The 22643-nt window shown below is 38.2% G+C and overlaps 2 protein-coding genes and 1 long non-coding RNA gene across 4 annotated transcripts in view; 2 read left to right on the forward strand and 1 right to left on the reverse strand.

Annotated features, from left to right (window-relative positions):
* The first annotated feature begins 2645 nt into the window (after nucleotides 1–2645).
* LOC125987765 (T-cell surface antigen CD2) lies at nucleotides 2646–5400 on the forward strand. 2 transcript variants are annotated; one of them, XM_049752224.2, is made up of 8 exons: nucleotides 2646–2814; nucleotides 3423–3713; nucleotides 4137–4210; nucleotides 4337–4511; nucleotides 4581–4652; nucleotides 4726–4803; nucleotides 4867–5018; nucleotides 5120–5400. In XM_049752224.2, the coding sequence occupies exons 1-8, from the start codon at nucleotides 2661–2663 to the stop codon at nucleotides 5204–5206; spliced, it is 1083 nt and encodes a 360-aa protein (XP_049608181.1). In that variant the 5' UTR covers nucleotides 2646–2660; the 3' UTR covers nucleotides 5207–5400. The 2 variants fall into 2 exon arrangements, with proteins under 2 accessions (XP_049608181.1, XP_049608182.1); XM_049752225.2 differs by lacking the exon at nucleotides 2646–2814 and having other exon boundaries at nucleotides 3537–3717.
* On the reverse strand, nucleotides 4119–7017 carry LOC137839683 (uncharacterized). The gene is made up of 2 exons (XR_011085743.1): nucleotides 6884–7017; nucleotides 4119–6633 (listed from the first exon to the last, which is right to left on the reverse strand). It is a non-coding gene; the product is annotated as an uncharacterized lncRNA (long non-coding RNA).
* Nucleotides 6844–22643, forward strand: part of ptgfrnb (prostaglandin F2 receptor inhibitor b) — a 31524-nt gene continuing 15724 nt past the window's right edge. Inside the window, exons 1-5 of the mRNA XM_049752223.2 lie at nucleotides 6844–7215; nucleotides 11955–12067; nucleotides 12148–12406; nucleotides 16816–17223; nucleotides 19425–19853. Coding sequence (XP_049608180.1) covers nucleotides 7170–7215; nucleotides 11955–12067; nucleotides 12148–12406; nucleotides 16816–17223; nucleotides 19425–19853 — 1255 coding nt within the window. The 5' untranslated portion in view covers nucleotides 6844–7169. The remainder of the gene's footprint in view (nucleotides 7216–11954; nucleotides 12068–12147; nucleotides 12407–16815; nucleotides 17224–19424; nucleotides 19854–22643) is intronic.

A 22643-nucleotide genomic window follows, 5' to 3' on the forward strand; every position in this document is an offset into this window, starting at 1 on the left:
TTTCTCAGCAGGTACATGAGACAAAGCTGTCAAAGCTTGTGTAGACTTAAGAGAGATTTAGTGCCGGCTGGAATGTAAAAGCGTGTGAAGAGAGGAACTCAACTTTTTATGTTCTACGTTATTTAACAGCCACTTGGAAATTAGCTGGGAAGTTTATTATTGCTTGGTGATTTGAAAATTAAAAAAAAATGTCTTTCCTTCTTACGCAGGCCGTAACAAATGCATCTCACATGCTTTTACATCTTCTTTTATTTGCTCCTGCGAAGAATGAGCTTTTTTCTTTTTTTTTTTTATTCCGGAGCTGCTCAGCTTTGTATCCTTACATGGTGAAAAGATGACTGACCCGAAACTCGAGTGAGAGGGCGAGAGAGACAGAGAGCGAAAGAGAGAGAGAATGAAGCGGTCTCTCTCTCACGTCGACACGTCTCCCACCACAGACGATTGAGACAATTGTGACCACATCAAACGTCACCGCTCCATTTGTTTGTTTAATAGCCTTTAAAACAAAAGTCATCGCAAAAGAATATAGTGGTGCCATTAAATATAAGTTGATGCTAAGCTAATTAGCATTTGCATTGTGATACTTTGACCCTTTAAGGAATAGGTGTCAAAGTTGAGGCCCGGGGGCCAGATAGGGTCCGCCGTATCATTTTCTGTGGCCCGCGAAGACAAAATTGTGCGTTAAATTTAAGTCATACTAAAATTGCAAATTGTCTTAACTTTTAAAATTCATCTTTTTAAAATATTTGAAAAGTTTCCGCTAGTCTGATTTGAAAAAACAAACGTTTATTTATTTAGGTTGACAGGCATAATGGCCTTTCGATGGAAACTTTGACTACAATGAAGCCCGTGGCAAAAATGAGTTTGACACCCCTGCTTTAAACCGTAGGTGTCAAAGTTGAAGCCCGGGGGCCAGATATAGCCCGCCACATCATTTTGTGTGCCCCGCAAATAAAAATCGAGCATCGAGTTCATGCGGCAATACTAAAATTACAAACTGTCTTCAGTTAAAAAAAAAATAAAATAGAGATTTGTAGATTTTTTTTACCATTCATCTATTTTAAATATCAAAACTATTTGTACTGGGCACTGATTTAAAAAAATACTCATCAATTAATAGGTGTTAACATAATGGACCTCTGAAATAAACGATAACTATGAAGCGGCCCGCGACAAAAATGAGTTTGACAGCAAATGGTTGAACACAAACGGTGCAGCAAAACATGTAGACAGACAACTATGCCATGTATTCTTTATTTTCAGCATAAATCTGTCAGAATATTTCTCAGATGTATTTTCCAGCCTGCCTCCATATCTTTTATTCATCTTGTTCTCCTATGGAATGAAGTGAAAAGGGTGACTCAGGCTCCACCCGATCATCTTTGTGTACTCTGGAGGTCCTACTGCTGCTGTTGGCATCTTAACACACATTCTCCGCCTGGTTCCGAATCTCCCCAATACCCCTCTCCCCAATCTCCCACATCACTCCTACTCTACTCCAGATTTAGAACGTCTATGTGGAGAGGCCCAACGCAGGATTATCCCCACAGGCCTGCTGCATATACGAGCAGGATTTATCATATTTCATATTTATGGATTTGTGAATCTCAGTACTACGTGTTCTATGAAATAGAAAGTATACTCATATAATTAGTCTTTCATTCACATAGTGTCAACAAGCTGTGATTTATTTCAAAGATACTTTTTTTCGATGGGGTCGGAGTTAATAATGTGGCGGTGGTGTTATCGTGCGAGTTTTTTTTTTTGTGCTAAAAGACCCCGAATGTTTGTGTGGTGTCTCTGGTCGGATGTTGGACCCGTGCAGTGGAAAAATATCTGTTCTATTTATAAAGGCCCATTTAACATAACAGGGTCATCTGTGTCGCATTCAAGAACACAAGCAGTCAGGATGTGAGAACTCGATGAAAGTCTCCACTTCTTGAAAAAAAAAAAATCGCAATCCAATTAAAATATTATACTAATCTAAAGAAATCCTCGACAGTTAAACATTGATTCATGCACGGCAGCTAACTCGAATGCAGTTAAAGTCTCGACTTGGTTTTATTAGGTACACTTAAAAAAATGGCATCCCAAAACAAAATATTTGCTTACCAAAATATTAGGAACAGCCCCAGCTTGACCGATTCCACTTGAGTAGTACAACTAAACCATCAGCTGTAGCGATACGGCTCTAATTGGAATGTTACCTCCGTAAAAGTGAAATTGCATGAATAAAATTAACTATTTGATGTTTTAATAAATAAAAAAAATATTTGAATAAATGATTTTACATGCAGGGCATACAGACATGCTAACCAGTGCATCACTGTGCTGCCAAGGTATTTTTAGTTTGGATATAGTGTTTTCAAGTTTCAAGCTCACCATGTTTATTTTCAGTTTCGAGGTTTCTTTTTTCAAGTATAAATGTGGGTTGTTGTTTTTTTTTAAGTACAAAACTTTTGACCCCAATCTACCTCCATACGTCGCATCTGCCTAACGTTCATTTGTGAACGGCCTTCTTTTTGAGTCACACGTTATTCTGACAAAAAATAATTTAAAAAAAAGAATTGAATGAAAAACTACTAAATATGACTTTAAAAAAAATAAAAAAGTCAAGATGGGGGGCCCCTGGATCGCTTCCGTTTACGACAAACTGCGAAATGAGGTCCTGGTTGCTTCGACAGGAAATAACCTTCATATTACCCAGCAGTTGTTCTTCGTGTCAGTCAGCTATGAAGTTGAAGGTGATGGTGTGGATGCTTCCTTCATCAATCGTCTCACTTCTCCTTCTCGGCTGTCGTCTTTCCTGTGCAGGTAAAGAATATATTAAAATTATTCTGTGATGATTGCTAACATATTTTTCAGTTGGTCGATTTTTTGGAATTTTTGCCAATGTGTAACTTTTTAATACGACTTTTACAGAAGTTATCTCACATGGTTATTATGTCTGAATAGAAATAAAATGACTTCTGTGATTTAAAAATACATATATTGTTTTTTTTCCCCTTGTGCTAAATTGGCAAATCGGCTATTTGTAAAGCGAATGATAAATTAAGATTTGTGTTGTTCACTGGGAAAAGAATCGATGCGCTGAACTGGCTAATTTTATTTATTTATAATTGGTTGCAAACAAAAAGTATAAATTTGGATCTGAATACAATTAAGTAGATGTAAATTATGGATCTGCATCCACTTGATTTTATTTCATGCAACCACTCCACATAATAAAAGTAAATTCTAATTTATTTTGTGTGTGTCGTCTTCAAAAAAGAAATATGTCGCATGATAATGTTGTTTTATTAAGATGGCCTGCTCGTGACAAGTCTGAGAAGAAAAAAAACAAGGACAGGAAGTGATGCGAAACTGCTTGGCTACAAAACGTTGAATGTTCTTATTATTTTTTTTTTTTTTTGGTGCCGTAGACTCCCAAGATGCTTGTGGAGCTTACGCCCTCATCGGCGGAAATGTTATTGTGCCTCTCTACCACAACCTGCAAAAATCAGAAAAACTCAGATGGATACACAACAAAACCAAAATCTTTGACCAAAGAAATGGCATGATTGTTATGGGGAAGCCAAACGACATTTTTCAAAATGGATCCTTGAGGCTGACAAACCTGAAGAGAAGCAATGAAGGCACTTACGTCCCTGAGGTTTATGATATGAAAGGCACACTTCTCACGGATGCCAGGAAGCTGTATTTGTGTGTGTTGGGTGGGTATGTTTCGAAAAGGTGTCAAACTCCTTTTTAGTATTCATAGTTTCCTTTGGTAGGCCTTTATAAATAAATTAATGTATTATATACAGTACAGGCTACACAACAAACTCAGTTTCAAATCTGAGGCTAGTAAAAACTGTTCAATTTTTTTTTTTAAAAATGAATGGTATTAAAAATTGCTCATAATATCTCCGGTTTTTAAAGACAATTTTTAATTTTGACAATTTGACACATGAATTTAATGCACAGTATGTCTTCCCAGGCCACATAAAATCATGTTCTACACCTATTTTCTGCTGTTAAAAAAAATAATTTGAATTTCTAAATATTTCAATGAGTGCCCTGTCAGATGTTTTTTTTTTTTTTTTTATGTACCAGTAGTTTTGGAGAATCGTTGTTGATCTTTTAAATCTGATTAGATCCTGTCTCAAAGCCTGGATTGAAAGTGGAATGTGCCTTGCCTAATGTGAAATTCACTTGCACGTCTGATCAGGTAAGAATGTTTTTGTTTTTCTTCCAATGTTGAAAAATGAGATCCAACAAAAAAAAGCGTTTTTAAAGACCAAAACAAGGACAATTATGGAAATTAAATGCTGATTTTTTTTTTTTTTTAATGCAGATACCGAGAGCCACTGTCGAGTGGTTTCAGAATGGCAAGCTTCTGCCCCAGAAAAATCAACAGACTGTGCTACAAATCGCTCAAAATGTGAAATCTGATTCGTTCACGTGCAAAGTTTCCAATCGACTCAGTTCCATGAGCAGCGAGGCCGTGAAACAAAACTGCATTGACTCAAGTGAGTATGGCGCAAACCATGACGTTCTTCTCAAATTGTTCCTCTGACATGTTCCTCTCTTCATCCAAGGCTCCATTTTCCCCAAAGAATTATTTGGCCTAGATTTTAGGATCATGGTGAGCATCCTGGCTGGCATTGGAGGTAAATGTCCTTCACCAATGAAACATTTAAGATTTCCAGCATATTTTACAACTTCCTTTTTTGTCCTTATCAGGTCTTGCTCTGTTGCTCATCATCATCCTGATTGTTTGCTGCGTCCGAGCCGTTCGAGAAAAACGAAAACGAGTCAAAGGTCATAAAAACACTGCGTATCAATAAAAAATATACAACACGTTCATTCAATCGATTCCAACAGATGAGGAGGAGCTTCGCTTGCGTTGGACCAATCCAGAAAGACGGCACCCTCAATGTCCTCATCATTCTCACGGTCAACGCGGCGTGCCGCAACGGTCGAGAAGCCAAGCTCAGGCCGACGTCAGAAAAGCAAAGCAGGTCGAAGGTCAAACGGTCAGTGCTTCTCAAAAGGGGCTTCTCAAACTGAGCTCTCAAAACGTTTCCAGCCTCCGAAGGCATTTGAAGTTGTTCACTGTTTCTTACTTCTTTTGTAGGGCTCCAGACCTGCAGGTGCAGATCAGCAGGCTCCTCCTCGTCCTCGTCCTCAGCCGCGGAAGAAGCATCCGGCACAAAGAAAGTGAGAATTCAGACGTCATTAATATCATCATCATCATCTCACACTATTTAAGTTGACTTATTAAGTAACACAAAATGACAAGAAACTTCCATTAATGGTGTTTTTTTTTTTTTAAATGTTAATGATTTCAGCAATACTAGATATTGCAATGCCTGCTTACTTTTCACACCTTTGAAAATAAAATTTGAGTACTTTAAATGTAGTTCAAATGGAACTATTTATTGTGTGACAACATTTATCTCAATAAAGTTTTTTTGTTTTTTATTTGACAAAGAAACTACATTTCAACAATTTTGCCTTTCCCACGTGTTTGAATTCGACTAAATATGCAGAACTTTTTGGAAATGCTGGAAGTAAAATACGTGACTGTGGTTTGTGACTTTGGTCCGCTTCTGCACTGTTGTCAGCTGAACGCGCAGCAGATGCGTCACATATTTTGCACAAGTTCTGTTTGTGGTTTTTCTGAGCTCCTGCGTGGTGGTTAACTTTTTTACACGTGACTCCAAGCTGATTTATTACAAAATAGATCTAAATGGTCATCTTGCTTGTGAAGTTTGATATGTTATCTTCCCCTAATTTTTAGACTTTTGGTCATGATCAGTAACAACTTTTGTGGAATTATTCACAGGTTAAAAAAACTGCACTTGTAAAGTATGTCCACTAGATGGTAGTGTTGTGTTAATTTAATATGATTTAGTGATTTTGATGGTATTTTTATGGTTTTATGAGAGGAAATTGACTCATGAGTGTTTGCTAGGAGCCCAGACACACACACGCACACGCGCATACACTCGAGCACAAACATTTGATGTTGCTCTCTTCACATCCTCAAATATTAGATGACCTTTGAGCGTGACGTTTGACTTGCCGCACTTCCTCCTGCTTATGGTTGCATGCGTCGTGACTCAGTGTTGTCTCAGTGAGTGTGGCGTGGACGAAAATGTTCTTGGGCCACTGGGTTGGAAACACCGACAAACTTTTAACAGGTTTAGTTGAATGAAAAAAAATACGGGGGGTTTTCCGACTCATATTTCAATTGCATTATTTACAATAAAGCATTTGAGTAAAACATAATCAACAATGAAATACATTCTCCATTTTCCGTGCTGCTTTTTTTTATTGAGGTCATAGGAATTTATTTATTAAAGACAAACGAGCATTGGCATGGACAATTATGTGGACAATTTAGAGTAGGGGGGTTAATTTTTTTATTTTAATGAGCTACTTTTGGGGCAGTAACATCATAAACTCAATGAGAATATACAAACTCCACACAGAAATGCAGGATTTGAACCACCAACCTCCAAAGCGTGAAGGAGACAGCAGCCACTATATGGCCCTCGCTCCTTACTTTGAACCACCCAATAGGTGAGTGATGACGTATGTTTAAAGAAGCCGTTGAAAAGTTCAAGTCTACCATGTTTGCTCATCCTGGAGGGGGGAAAAAGATTTTTAACTGTGCCAGTGAAGGAAATCACTTGGAGACCGTGCTGCGCCGGCAATATGTGTCACATAAAAGCTAATTAAACTAATACGTCATGCAGCATAAAACCAGTGTGAGCTCTCTCTCTCTCTCTCTCTCTCTCTCTCTCTCTCTCTCTCTCTCTCTCTCTCTCTCTCTCTCTCTCTCCACACTCCTCCTTGAAACCACCTAACTTCCGGCCACACTCCCTTCCTCTACCTGCCTTCGTGTGCCTCTTATCCCGCGTCCAGATTCCAATCGGTTCCGTGTCCCAACCACATGTAGGTCCGGGAGGTGTGTGGATTTTATCGGCTTGGTTTGGAATCACAGCGGGCATCCCGTTTGCGCTGCGGCTCTTCCCGGCGAGTGGTGCGAAAAGTGCCTGGCAGAGTTTCTTGAAGGGTCCGACAGCGGCGGTAGTAGGGGGACACTTTTAACCCCCCCACGCTCGCTGGACAAAGAAAGAAGTGGGGTGGGGGGCTAAATTGGAATAACGGAGAAAAAAATGGAGAATTACGTCTTCACGCTGCTGTTGGCGACGCTCATATTCGGTAAGCTTGCTTGACTGTTGATTGTAAATGAACTCGAGATACGCGCCACTGCATGATGCCAGTCTGAGTTCCCGAATGGTCTTTTTTTTTTTTTTTTTAAATATGTTTCCACTTTGCGACCGCCGCATTTCATTTTTATTGCAAGCGTTTAGGTCGATACCGCACGCTAATGAGTTCGGGTTAGCCCCACTTCACCCTGGAAGCTCAATTCCAATAGGAGGACCCTCCTCCCCCCCTCCCAATCTGTTTAAATCTGTTTAACTATAACTAGATCCTTCACTTAGTTATTAAGTAGCGACAAACGTGTGAAGTGATTTTTCTATATTGAATTAAACAACACCCTAGTCAGGTTTCATTCGGGCTATGTTAGGCAGTCCGACGGGCTGTTAAATTCAGTGTTGTATATTAGGTGCTGGTTGCCTTGACAGCAGGTGGTTTGTTAGTAAATACAGAAGTCAATAAAATGATTGAGTTATTTGTTTTAATCGACAATACACGTACACTGAAGCTGTTACTTTCATAGTAATATTCCTAGAGTCCTCCTTTGCAAGAGCGCAAAAAAGACCATTTAAAAAAAAAAAAAAAAAAACGAACGCAAAGACCTATGAGTTGGGGACCCCGTGAGGGATACAGTAATCCCTCGTTTATCGCGGATATTTGGTTCCAAAAACCAAGAGAAATCCGCGAAGTACGGTCACCAACAAGAAGTACTGGGCAGGCTAACGAGTTAGCGGAAAGATGCTAATTCGCGATCGTGCTAACACGCGAAAACTGACTTCTAAAGAAATGTAAATGAACATTTGGAGCAATACTACGTTGTCCTAAAGGTTAGACACATGTTTCCTCAATTTAGAAGTTTTATTTTGACTTTTAAACGTTTTTTTGATTTTGAAAAAAAATCCGCGATGTAGTGAAACCGCGATAAACGAAACGCGAAGTAGCGAGGGATCACTGTATTTCCAATTACATTTGTATATTGATATGGATCAAGATCAGGCTGCTGAAATGTTGGCATTGTAGTGTCTAAAAGGAGTCGTTTTTATTTGGGCTAGCTTCAGCCATTTCTCAGGTCCTCCTACATAGCCCAATGTACATTCAGTAAAAATATGTACTACCGTATTCACCCAAATATAAGATGACCCCCTCTTTTTCAAGTTTGAAAAAAGCCTTTGTCTAGACCCCAAATGTAAGACGACACCCCCCTTTTTCAGTTTTATTTCAATGAAAGAAAACCTCGTCTTATATTCGGGCCAATACGGTAATCAACACGTGCATAATTATCATTTTTACCTCTAAAAAGAAGCCTAACCGGTCTGATTTGATTAATTTGTGTGTTTTTTTTTTTTTTTAAATAAATTAATCTGTGTTTTACCTGAGTTCACGTCACTTCTCTGCTTCCATTTTCCCTCTAATTGGAGCTGCTTTTCATTATCTAACCCAGTGTTTCGACCATATCTTTGTCAATTCAGCCCTCAAGTTGGACTAAAGGGCCATGTGACTACGGTACTTAGTCATCAGGCAGATTTGCAGCAAAGGGCCAAGCACCATTCTGATACTGACATTACCATATGTTCAGTCATCAGAGCTGTGTGTGTGTGTGTGCGTGTGTGTGTCAGACGGTGTTGGCTTAATTTAGTGTTGTGTCAGATGCTCAAATGTCGCAAGCTCTCCTGTGGTGCATGGAGTGTGATTCTGCAAAAGAGAACATTGGCACCTGATAGTTGATGTTTACTTCCTTTTAATAACACTTTTCGCCGCGTGTTTAATTTAGTTTGCCATTTCTTTCATCAATTTGAATTACAGAGCACTTTAAAAACAACCATCGCTGCATACAAAGTGCTAAAAAAAATTAGACATAGAATAAAAACAAAATTATCATGCTTATTCAGTCATACTCCATAGATTTTTTTTTTTTTTTAATGTATTGTACTAGACAGGCGTCAAGCCAAGGCAGTAAGATTGCAAATCCACTTTGTCCGCCAAACCGGTTCCATCAAAATGCCTGTTGTTTGTTTCTTCACATGATTAGAACCCTTGCTGTGTGTCCTCAGGCACACTGGCTCCAAGATAATAAAAGTCTAAACACCCCACTTCAAATGTCAAGTTGTAATTAAACAACAAAAAAAAGACCAAGATAATTATTTCGAAAAATATTTCCAACATTTGACCTTTTCACTCACTGAGAGAAGGAAAAATAAACAAATGTACCATGTGACTGTATTCAGAATTAACTTTTAAACTAGGTGATTACCGATACCTAATATCGATATTGGGCTAATACTGACCTCATTTCAGTGTATCGGGTAGAATGCAAAAAACAGCTACCAGTATTTAAAGAAAGAAAAAAAAGAAAATCTGACATAGAGTAAGCACTTTTTGCCAATAGTTGGTGCTACACTGCCATCGTTTGATCACGATCATCTGTCATTGTATTAATTCAAATATCGTAATGGCATCGGTACTTCGTATCGGTACCGGGGAATAATCGAGATGAAATAAAAGTGTTGGTTTGACTCATACTAAATGAGTCAACACACATAAAGTCCCCTCTAGTTAACCTCCAACAACTATTCCTTGTTTAAATCTCATTAAAAAAAAATTAACCCCCGAAGCTAGTCTTCTCTTATCGACTGTACTCTCACTTATAAATATAAACTTGATTTTAATTCAAGGGAATACCTAGTTAAGATAAATAGCCGGATGAGTGGAAATGGCTTTATCTCATGATAGGCAGCTTTTAGTTGCATTTTTCATTCAATCCGCTTGGCAAGGTTAATCCTCGTGGCTTTCCCCACTTGTGAGAAGAGGAGAAAGCAGTGGGAAAACACTTAGTTTACCTTGTTCCAATTTGGTGGGAAAGCACTCACTTGGCCATGGACACTGACAAAGCCAGCCAATGAGCGGAAAAAAAAGAAAGAAAAAAAAAATGCACTCTTCATGTATGCGGGCCGGCCGGGATGGAGTAGCTGCTAGCATGCGCGACTCGTGATAGTTCTGTTTTTAAGGAATAATCTGATTTATATATTCAATAATGTAAGACAGTAGTTTCTGACAGAAAGCTAAAAACCTTCATCACATTTCTGATCTTTTGCTGTATTTTTGAGGAGAAAAAAAAAAAAAAGGTCACGGTTGTCATCCCGAGTCAGACTGGAAAAAACTAGAATATCGAGTTTCATTGCTGCAGAGGGAAAGTGAAAGGGAGCGGAGCAACGTTTTTAGTACCACTCCTCAAATGTAAACAATGATGAACTATTAGTGGGATAATTCTTCTTGAAATATTTGTTTTGAAAATGTCAACTTGTGATGGATTTACATGGCTGAAAAGTTGGCTCTTAATGGGAAAATATACAGTGATCCCTCGCTACTTCGCGTTTCGTTTATCGCGGGTTCACTACATCGCGGATTTTTTTTCCAAATTAAAAAAACATTTAAAAGTCAAAATAAGACTTCTAAATTGAGGAAACATGTGTCTAACCTTTAGGACAATGTAGTATTGCTCCAAATGTTCGTTTACATTCCTTTAGAAGTCCGTTTTCGCGTGTTAGCACGATCGCGAATTAGCATCTTTCCGCTAACTCGTTAGCCTGCCCAGTACTTCTTGTTAGTGACCGTACTTCGCGGATTTCACTTATCGCGGGTGGTTTTTGGAACCAATTATCCGCGATAAACGAGGGATTACTGTAGTTGGGAAAATTTTAGGTTAGCATAATTCTGACTATAACAACCAGATTACATGCAAATACAGTTAAATTGCCTGAAAGTGTTTAGCAAAAAAATGTAAAGGAGAAAATTGTGGGAAGCTTTTTTTTTTTTTTTAAACAATTTTTTTTGAATTGTCTGGCTTGACGTAATGATTGATTTAATCAGAATGACAAAAAAGCATCTGTGTAAATCCAGCTAATGATATTAGCCATCGCTAATGAAAGGAGAAATGAGTTAATTGTCTCATCAGCAGCACATCATCTGTGGTTTTCTGTGTCTTGGCCAATGATTGGAATCTGCTGACACAATCATTCACATGAATTCTCCCTTCAGCTGCAACTAGCTTTTTTTTTTCTTCTCTTGTGAACATGGTAATGTGTGTTTATTTTGTCAACTGACTGTACAATGCGGTTGTGGTTGTGGCTATCTCAGGTGACAATCGATTAATCGAGAACAAATTATCACATTCATCGTCTTATAATTTAATAATCGAGTAAACGTTTGGGGGGGGGAATTAACAAAAATTTGTCAATATTTTCTGATTTCAGGCTTTCTTAAGGAACATTTTTCTGATTCATTTAATTGTTTTACTTTGGACTTTTTACTTTTGTAAAACAATGTCTACTTGTGTGATATTGCATTACTGTTACTGAATAATACCAAATAAATAATATGTTAATATATGGGGATCGGGGCAAAAAAATTTTTTAATTCACTTTGACGCAAATAAAATCGGATTTGATGATTTGATTAACGGAAAGAATAATCGATTCTAAAAACATTTGATGTACTTTCTGTGCTACTTCAAAGTTCTCAGTACTATCTCATCTTTTTTTTTTTTAAAGGATATTCCCAAAAAATTTTCATAAAAAAAAAAAAAAAGTGATGACATGGCACCAGTCTCATAAAAGACAATGTCAAAAGTTTTTCAACCTTTTGTGAACTTGACCTCGGGTTGTCGATTGTCAGTCAAAGGCTTTTTCATTGATCGTCAAATTCATTTTTGATATTGATTGCTCTTTTACTTTCCACTCAAGATGGCTGCTGGGCTCGGGTGGTGACGGTATCTCCCGGCCCTTTGATTCGTGTGGAGAGTCAGCCAGTCTCCATCCGATGCGATGTCAATGACTACATGGGACCTCGTGAGCAGGTGAGACCTTTCCCACAAACTCTTTGTATATAAATAATTTTTTTTCTTCTTCTCTGAGTTTTTGACTTGTCATCCTGCAGGACTTTGAATGGATGATGTCCCGAGAGGCCAACGGCGGGCGTATGAAAATCATCTCAACCTTTGACGCCAGTTACTCCCACGCGTCACTCAGCAAGCGCGTGGCGTCCGGTGACATCTCAGTGATGCGTCTCCAGGACAACGTGGTGGAACTGAAGATAGCCGAGGCCAAGTCGCAAGACGCCGGCTTCTACTGGTGCCAAACGCCGAGCACCGACTCTGTCATCAGTGGCAATTATGAGGCGCAAGTCCAACTCATCGGTATGGGGGATGTGTGTGTGTGTGTGTGTGTGTGTGTGTGTGTGTGTGTGTGTGTGCGTGCATGCGTGAGTGCTGCCATTAGTAAAACGTTTGACCATGCTTAGCTAGTTTGACTTTTTAAATTGACTTTATCTGCCTACGGTTCATTTAACAGCCAGTGCCATGACTTAGCAATGCTCTACTGAACATGTTTAAAGCTAAGCACACCAGCAGCCGCAATTGCTTCTTTTGCTAAGTCGCCGCTGCCTTGTATTTCGGACTCTCGCATGGAGGTGAAGCCTGAAAGAGAATCTCGATGAATTCCGTCAGATAAGATGGATGGATGTGTCACACGGGAAACGGATCACTTATACCAACATCCATCCATTCATCTTCTATACCACTTATCCCCATATGCTCGATGACAGTGATTGATAGTTGTGTCTGTGTGTAGATATAGAGTGATCCCTCGCTACTTCGCGTTTCGTTTCTCGCGGCTTCGCTACATCGCGGATTTTTTTCCCCAATTAAAAAAACATTTAAAAGTCAAAATAAAACTTCTAAATTGAGGAAACATATGTCTAACCTTGAGGACAATGTAGTATTGCTCCAAATGTTCGTTTACATTCCTTTAGAAGTCCGTTTTCGCGTGTTAGCACGATCGCAAATTAGCATCTTTCCGCTAACTCGTTAGCCTGCCCAGTACTTCTTGTTGGTGACCGTACTTCGCGGATTTTATTTATCGCGGGTGGTTTTTGGAACTAATTACCCACGATAAACGAGGGATTACTCTATCTATCTATCTATCTATCTATCTATCTATCTATCTATCTATCTATCTATCTATCTATCTATCTATCTATCTATCTATCTATCTATATGTATATGTTTGTGTGTGTATATATATATATATATATATAAAAATATATTAATAATATATTATATTATTAATATATTTTTATAATTATATTAAGATATAATAATAATAATAATAATATATTATGCCGCAAAAGACTCAAATCCGCAAATGCCAAACTACGATAACTATAATTTTAAGTTGTAATATCACTAGTCACCACTAGATGGAGGACAAGTTTTAGTTGCCTGTACTCTTATATTACCCTATACTTTTTGGGGCTGCTTTGGAATGATATGGAGGTCAAACACAGTACCTCAGTAATATTACAATTTTTATTGAGTTGATTTTTTTGGGGGGGGGAAAAAAGTCCGAGTTGAGTTCTTGCACTTGGTTGGTTTCTTGTTCAGCACTTTTGAGCCTTTTTAAACATCTGGTTAGGAAGTGATTGGTTCTTTGTGCCTTCCTGGTAGGTAGAAATTGTGGCCCTCTTCAGCCTTCCCACTTTGGCAGTATTTTGTAGCGTCATTTCACTCTTTGCAACTTGACCTTGGATTGATTGCTCACCAAAATGAGCAGGCCTGTGAATCCTCTTTTGCTTCAAGGGAAGAAAAAAAATGGAAGTCTGGGTTAATTTAGGAGGGTTGTCAGTCCTCTAAGTGCTTCAAGCAGTCTTCGGGAACTGATTTTTACTTTACCTGGATACCTATGAAATTGTTATTCTTCAATGGCCTGCTCAAAATATATTTTTTTGATTGGTGTGCCGGCTCAGGTCCTTGATAATTTGGCCTATTTTACAACAAAAGATTTTGAAAATCATCTACTTAGCATTTTCCTTTGAAATTAATTGGGTTTCTGGCCTGCAGTTACCCAGTAAGTAAATACCCGGAATAGTCAGAGGTAGCGGGGGGCGGGGCTGTATTGGTGCAAAGCTATTGTTGTCCAAAAAAAAAAAAAATGCGTGTTTGGCTTTTCGAAAACATATTTGACACAAAAAGCGATGATGCCTGAGAACAGGTTATTTAGCTCCATAATGCACTATCATGTTCAGCTGCTCCCGAGCTGGGCTCCCTTGGTACCTTGTTAAATTTAGACCTGAATTAACTTGGCAGAACTGTTATGTGGATCGTGCGTTCGTGCGTTCGTGCGTGCACTTGGTCGTGCATGAGGCAAAGATTCATGTTGTTTGTGTGTGAGGGAGGCACTTGGTTGTTAGCTGAGATGATGAGTCGGATTTGCCGCTGCAGGGTGTGTACCAGTCGAGACTTGTGCATAGCGAGTACACACACACACACGGCGGTGTCTATCTCCCCGATGAGGGTGTTGGTTACGTAAGAAACAAGTGAAATAGAGGTCGCCACGGGTTTGAAAACTCGGTTCAGGCTAATTTTAATTGATAGTGTCAAACGTGTATTTTTTTTATTTATTTTTTTATTTTTTTATTCCTGCCTTGGCTATCTGTCATCAGCACTCACATCACAGCTAGCCTGACCACTAGTGGACTACAATTGTGGCATCGCTAAATCATGCTTATTTTTCTTGACAATAAAATGAATGCATAGAACTCTGATAGCGATCACCAGATTTTCTTCTTCTTACTTTCTTTCTGTCAGGTGCAGAACACAGGTATGCAATCCTGTGAGTTGGAAAAGTCCACACACCCCTGTTTTATTTTTAATTTTTTTTTAATTTTTTTTTTTTTTTTTTAAATGTGTCCATCTTATGTCATATACAAGCTGTGTTACTCAATTTAGAGCAGGGAAAATATTTTTTCAGAGGAAAACTAATATCAAACAACTGAAATAATGATGTTGCAAAAGTGTGCACACCCTCTGATAACTGGCTGTGTTTAGAATTAACCAGTCAGCACACACCTAACGAAGCTAACACTGACTTGTATTTGGAACTAATACAGATTATATACTATGTCAAATTAATAGAGTAATTATTAATTACATGTATCTCGGGCTTGTTTACATTTGACCAGGGGTGTGCAGACTTTTTTTTGGAGTCAATCCACTTTTGCTGTTTTCCAAAATCCTGCTCAAGCTAATGAAATCCAACACCTGCTGGAAATTTATTTGTCCCAACAGAAATATTCTTCAGTTCCATTTGGCACCATCAGACACGCATTTCTTGTACTTTCTAATTTGAAGTGGTTTGATTTATGATTTAGATGTATTTTAGTATTGTACCCTTCTCGCAAAGCTTAATAACTTACAAAATATTAAAAACACACACAGCAACCACATAAGCAGATATTTAATGCTGGTTTCACCTCCATGGAATTATCAGTACCAAGCATTATTATCTCTTTAAAGTCATAATTACAGCTCAGGCGTAGTGCCCGCTCGTAAAATGTGTGTGCGTTGTTTCCCCCTCCAGGAGGTGAAACATCGTAGCGTGCTTCCCGCAATGCATCGTGTTTTCACACACGTCTGCCGAGTTGTTATTTTCACATTTAATACAAAATTCCTTAATGAGGAGTTAAAGATCAGTTATATTGGCTAATTAGGTTTTTAAAAATGGAGACCAAAGCGCACTTGTAAAAGAATTCGACGTCAGCAACGTTGGGAGTGTTTCATCCACGCAACATGTGATCTTGCACTTCTTGCTCCAACTTGTCAAAACATCACGCTGTGCTTCATGAATCATTGCAAACTTATTTATTTATTTTTAAACACGTTTGGCTTGTCCCACGATTGGCCGGTTTACCACCGACATAGAATAGGAGTAGAGGATAACGTGAAGGTTGGACAGATGTTTGGTCAACAGCTAACCAATGTCACCCAAAATTCACGTTTCCCTCAGGCTCATTTATTTATCTTCCTTGAATTTGAAAAGTAGGGCACAGGTAGGTGAAGACTGATCTTATCTTCATTTTGTTTTGCGGGCTCCCTTTTATTTGTGATTTTATTTCATCTCCAAAAAGGAGACATGAAGACATCTGAACGCCTTCACAAAACAATAAAAAAAAAGACACATGCTAATGAGAGCGTGGAAATTTTGGATTGAATGCTCAAAGGGCTTTTATTGCACTTTCTGGAATTTAGCAAGGAGATCAGGTTTCACATAAGTATCGTTACTTACTAATTATCGATACAATGATTTATTTCAGTTATTTTATTTATATTAAATATTTATGTTTATTTTATATATATATATATTGAATGGTTAACATGATTCAAGGTTCTAATAAATATAAATAATATATTAATAATAATAATAATAATAAATAAATATAAATATGTATATAATAAATATATATATATAAATATATATATATAGAGAGAGAGAGAGAATAAATATAAATATACGTATAGAATAAATATAAATATATAATATAAATAAAATCATTGAAATAAATTATTGAAAATTTTATATATATATATATATAAACTAAAAAAAAAATTGTGAATCTATTAAATGTTATATGGATGTATGGTTTGATGGTTTACTACTTTTTTTACATTTATAAAACCTGAAACTGGTCCAGTTAAAGAAACCTGCTTCAAACCGTCATATGAATTAAAAACACGTTTCCTGACTGCTTTTTTTTTTTTTTTTTTCCCAGTCATCCCCAACACGCTCAAGGTGAGCCCTCAGACTCCGCCCTCTGTCATCCCCGAGGGTAGTGACATCACGCTCTCTTGCAACGTCACCCGAGAACTCACCCAGCCCACTTACCTGTCCGTCACCTGGTCGCTGAAGAGGGGAGGAACATCGGAGGACATTTTGACTTTTGGCCCTCAGGGCGATGTGGTGACGGGAGCCAAATACGCACGACGTTACGCCGACGGAGCCATCCGTCTGGCGCCCGGGAAGAATGGATTGTTTGAATTGGTCATTTCCAGAGTGACGACGTCTGACGAAGGGATTTACCAATGCAACGGAACTGAGTGGACACATGAAAATGGCGGGAAATGGATTCAAATTGTGGGCAGCGCAAAGGAAATGGGAGCCGTTGCTGTTACTCCGACAGGTAAGAAGCTGTTCGATTTTAGCCCTTGACCTCTGACATTTGAACCTGTTATAGTACGTCAGATGTAAAGTGAAATGTCAATAGATGAGCTGATTCCAATATTGACATAGTGGAAATGAAGTTAATGAATCATTGAGCTCCGCGAGAGTTTTTTTTTGGTTATTGCAGCTTCAGTCTATCATGGCGTTTTTATTTTAGACCAATATTATGCCTATTAATTTTTTTGTCGGTGGGGCATTGAAACCACTTTATGCTCAAATTCTTTTTAGTCTAAAAACCCGCAGTCAAAAATACACTCCCGAGAGTCGAATGCATCTTTTGGCACTGTAAATCCTTGTTGTGAAAAAGCTTGTTGCCATAACTACCGTTTTTTTCCTCTGTCTTCTTCGTAAAGTATGAAAATAGAGGAACACTAGTCATTACAGGTTCCCATAAGAATAAGTGATTCTTTTTGTATTTTCAAAGTTATATTTATTGAGGATGAAGGAAGTAGTGGTTGCTTTCCAAGTGGTTCTTCTGTGTTTCTGTGGATTTTCTGTCGCTATACTTTACGGGTGTCAAACTCAAGGCACGGGGGCCCAGATAGGGGGCGCCACGTCATCTTATGTGGCCCGCAAAGACAAATTGTCCATCAAATTCATGTGTCATTACTAGAATTGCAAATTCTCTTCACTTTTAATAATATATATTTTTTTAAATATTTGACCAGTTTTTACTCATCTGATTTGAAAATGAGTTATTTGTGAATTTTTTTGTAGCTTTTACTGTATATAATTTATTTGGGTTGACAGTCATAATGACCCTCCGAAAGAAGCTATGACGACAATGCGGCTCGTGAAAAAAATTTGTTTGACACCCCTACTATAGTTCCTCCCTGTTCCACACATAAAAATACTAATTAATTAAAGACCAAAGTCAACTAGGGTAGCTTCACCTACAACTTGAATGAGTGGAAAATAGTTGGGTGGTTGAAAATAAATAGGGGGCGGGGCATGTGAGTGTCTCCTGCTGGAGTGTTATTGTGTTTTAGTGAGGCCCCCCTACACATTCATTGTTGTTGCTGGAGCCACCATATCTTCTATGCTTCTGGGTCACCATATCCTCTTCACACTCCCGACTGATTTATAATGAATCTCAGGTACACATAGGAGTCCGTCGTGACTCTTTGTTGACTGAGCAAAGAAGATGAGAAAAGTCAAACAAAGTGGCCTTTGTCTCATTTTGTCCCGCTCCAGACACCATCCAAAGGCTTTTCCCAGCATGCTGCGCTCCAGGTTGCCGTTGGAGACCCAAGTTGTGGGTTTGAAGATAGTCGCAAGAGTTTTTAATTAAACTGACTGTCTTTTGAAAAAAGCAGTGCGAGTTGCACCTTGACATTGGCGGAGGGGGGTTAAAAATACATTTATTGCTCTTCCTTATCTGACATTTGCAGAACCTCTTCTGTTTGAGGGCCACTTTGTCTTTGGTCGTTTTCTTCAGTATATTCATTTAATGGATGTTGATCATTTTCTAAGACCGCCATACATCAATTTAAAAAAAATATATATAAAATATATATATATATATATATATATATATATATATATATATATATATATATATATATATATATATATATATATATATATATATATATATTCGTTTATTTATATATATTTCTCTATATTTATTTATATATATATATATATATATATTTATTTATTTATATATATATATATTTATTTATTTATATATTTATATATTTATAATATATATTTATTTATATATATTTATTTTTATATATATTCATTTATTTATTTATATATATTTATATATATATTTATATTTTGGAAACATTATATTTGGTAAATGTTGCATGACTTGATTTTATTGAAAGAGCACAAAAGGGTCCAATTTTAAGCCACAATATTTTTTAAATTTGGCTTTGCGCTGAGATCAGTTTTACAATTACAGAATCGTTCGAACGATCATATTCAGATTGAATAAGATTTATGGTTCATTATTTTGATGGTTTTAAATTTACACTCTGAGGGAACTCATTTTTGTTCCTCACTTTTTCTGTTGTCAAGGTTTTAAGTTCTATGCGCAGTTACATTTGTATTATTCAGCACTAAAGTTTACAAGACCTGCCTGTGTCAACAGTCTGTGTGAGATCTTTCTTTTTTTTTCTGATCTCTACCATCTGCTCTTCTCCTTTCAAGGTCAGTCCCTGACTGTGAAGGCCTCTTCGTCTTCTTCGCCCCCCTCGGCGAATGTGCACCTCACCCCCAATGACAAACTGACACTGCTTTGCTCCGTCGCTGCCGACAATCTGCCCTCCCTGTCCCTGGAGGTGTCCTGGCTGGCCAACGGCCGGGATATCATCACCATGGAACGCAGCGGGGTGGTGATCTCCAATATGTCGGCCGGCTCGCCGCAAGGAAATCACGGCGAGGCCAGTATAGAGAGGACCGGCGCCAACCAGTACAGGTTGGCGGTGAGGCAAGTGAGCCCGGAGGACGGAGGAGCTTACGCTTGCCGCATCCGGGCCTTCATCGAGAAAGGAGGAAAGAGTTCGGGGGGAGGAGGACGCTGGCACCTGGCGGCTGAGAAGATGTCCAGTCCGGTGATGGTGAAGGTGTCGCAGATCAGTGAGTCAAATCTTTCATCGTTTGCCTTTTTTATTTTTATTTTTTTCCTCCTTTTTTGTTAAATACACTGTCGATGATTAGGGTATGTTACCAGAGTGCAAAATACTGTTGATAGAAAAAGTCTACACCCCCCCATGCCAGGTGACACACACAAAAAAAATGAATAATTTCAAAACCTTTTCCACCATTGATGTGACCTGTAACCTGTATAACTCACTTAAAAAATATTATAAATATTTTATATATATATATATAAATTATTATAATGTATTTATTTAATTATTTATTATTTATTATCATTTGAATTAAGGTTCAACTCTTGAGCCAAAACATTTATGATGCTCCTGAAAAAATAATTTAAAAAAAAATAATAAAAATGCAGGCAGGAAAATACAACTAGACATTTCAGCTTTATTTGGGCTTAATTAAATAAATAAATAAATAAATAAATAAATAAATAAATAAATAAATGGAGGTGTTTGCTAGCTCCCATTTAAGTTTGATTGTGTTTGGTTAATTCTGACCACACCCACATCTGCAGTTCTGAGAGCGTGCACACTTGTGCAACCACGTTATCTCTGTTGTTTATTTTAACTTTGCCTCTCAATGATTATTATTTTTTTTTAGTTCACCAAAAAAGATTTTCCTTGATCTCATGTTTTTAAATGACAAAATCCTAGAATTTGAACAGGGGTGTGTAGACTTTTTATATTCACTTGTGGAGTACCATAAAAACCAGAGAATAGGTTTCCACATTATTGAGATATAGAATAACATCTTTTTCCAATTAATAATCCGTACAATCGGTCACATCGGCGACATCTGTGCATCTCCTGCCTGCTGCCACTTTTCGGGCTTCACAACAGCCGCCTACTAACTTATGAAAGTCCCAAAAGGACTTGGGATACGCTTGCACATTTTTGTGTGCGCCAAATTGTGTGTGTGTACTGTATCCACACGCACACATGTGCCCCACATTCTGAGGACGCGGGACTGTTCTAACTGGTAGAGCTGCTACGTTGTAGCCTGGAGCTATACATTCCATCAAACCTTCATCTGCGCACACACACACGCGAGTCTCCAACCCACCCTCCCGAGCTCACACACACACACAAACTGTTTTTTGGGGGAACTCAAAGTCACTCGTACACACACTCTGGGGGGTTAATTCCTCTCACCCTGGGTTGTACTTTGACGTGTGTTGCTTTGTCAGCTGGAATTGTTGTCAATTAATGTCTCAAAATGTCAACGTGCAAGCTAACTTTAGAGCATCAAACTTTTTGGCCACCTTATTGCATATTCGAAGACTTCCTATCGATGCTATTTTGGCGATGTAGCTCAATGTTTTTTGTTTTTTTATACGACCCATATTTTTTGTGTAAGTGTGCCTAGGTCACGACCCCACGCTTTTACTTGGCACCTAGATGGCCACCCGATTTCTAACAGGCCGGGTGTTGACAGAACAGCACAAGCCGTCTCGCTAATCTACTTTTTAAATCGCAGACGGTTGCGTAACGCAAAAGGTGGCATCCCACACTCGGTTGTTTTGGCAGCATCGGCTGCTTTGTAATATGGACAGCGTTTGTCTTAATGGCGGTAGTAGTGGTCTGATTATTCGTTTCGATTTTATTCAGTCACATCACGTCAAAGTTTTTCAAAATCCAGGTAAAACAAAGGTGTTTTTGCTTACCGTCTAAGTACCGTACTTTCCGGACTATAAGGCACCTAAGAACCTAAAATTTTCTCAAAAGCCGACAGTGCGCCTTATAGTCCAGTGCGCCTTATATATGGACCAAATTCCGAAATTTAAACTGGCCCGAAGCATTGTGTCATGAAATCAATCATAAGTGGCCTGCTGAAGACTATGAATCATGAATCAAAAAGACTATGATCATTATTTTGTGTTTATAAAGTAATTTGTTGAAATAAAAAAGATAAAATGGAGAATGATTTGATTTGGATTAAAAATCTGACATGATGCATTAATGGTGCGCCTTATAGTCCAGTGCGCCTTATATAAGGACAAAGTTTTAAAATGGGCCGTTCATTGAAGGTGCGCCTTATAGTCCGGTGCGCCTTATAGTCCGGAAAATACGGTACTTCACCACAATTGTAGCATGTAGATAGGAGCTAAGTGACTGCCATTAAAAGAAGAACTTCAAAAATAAATCTTGTGACGTTAGTTCGCAAGTAGAGCTCATTGGCTCCTGAATCAACATAGTTAATGATTGCCACAGTGGGCAAATAAAAACCAGGTGTAACTCGAAAGAAAAAAAAAAACGTCATCAGGACCTGATCATATCTGAATCATTATGACAACATATCGAGCGATGTGGCAAAGCGAAACCACAGCATTACGCCATCCTTCTCCGCCCGCCATGTTTTCCAAATGACTCTTCCTCAGTAATCGTGTTGTGCAAACGCACATCCAGTTTTACACGCGAAAAAAGTGAAACAAGACGAATCGGGTGGGTGGTTGGTTTTGTCAGAACCCAGATGAAATCAGTGCGTCGCACCCACGCGCTCCACCGGCAACACAAAAGAAAGACGTGTAAGTGATGGCACCTTTTAACAATTCATGTGTCATCTGTTTTATCCGAGCACAATAAATATGCGAATCTTTTCCTTGCCCTCCATCCTTTTTATTTTTTTATTTTTTTAAATCGACAGTACAAACTCATTTGTTCTACAGTGGATGACTTTGGAATCGCAACTCTATTTACATTTTTCTATCTTATTGGCGGAAACGACAAATATTAGATCAAATCTTTAAAGTTACCCGTCGTTAAA

Source organism: Syngnathus scovelli, chromosome 2, assembly GCF_024217435.2.
Source record: "Syngnathus scovelli strain Florida chromosome 2, RoL_Ssco_1.2, whole genome shotgun sequence".
NCBI classification, from domain to species: domain Eukaryota; kingdom Metazoa; phylum Chordata; class Actinopteri; order Syngnathiformes; family Syngnathidae; genus Syngnathus; species Syngnathus scovelli.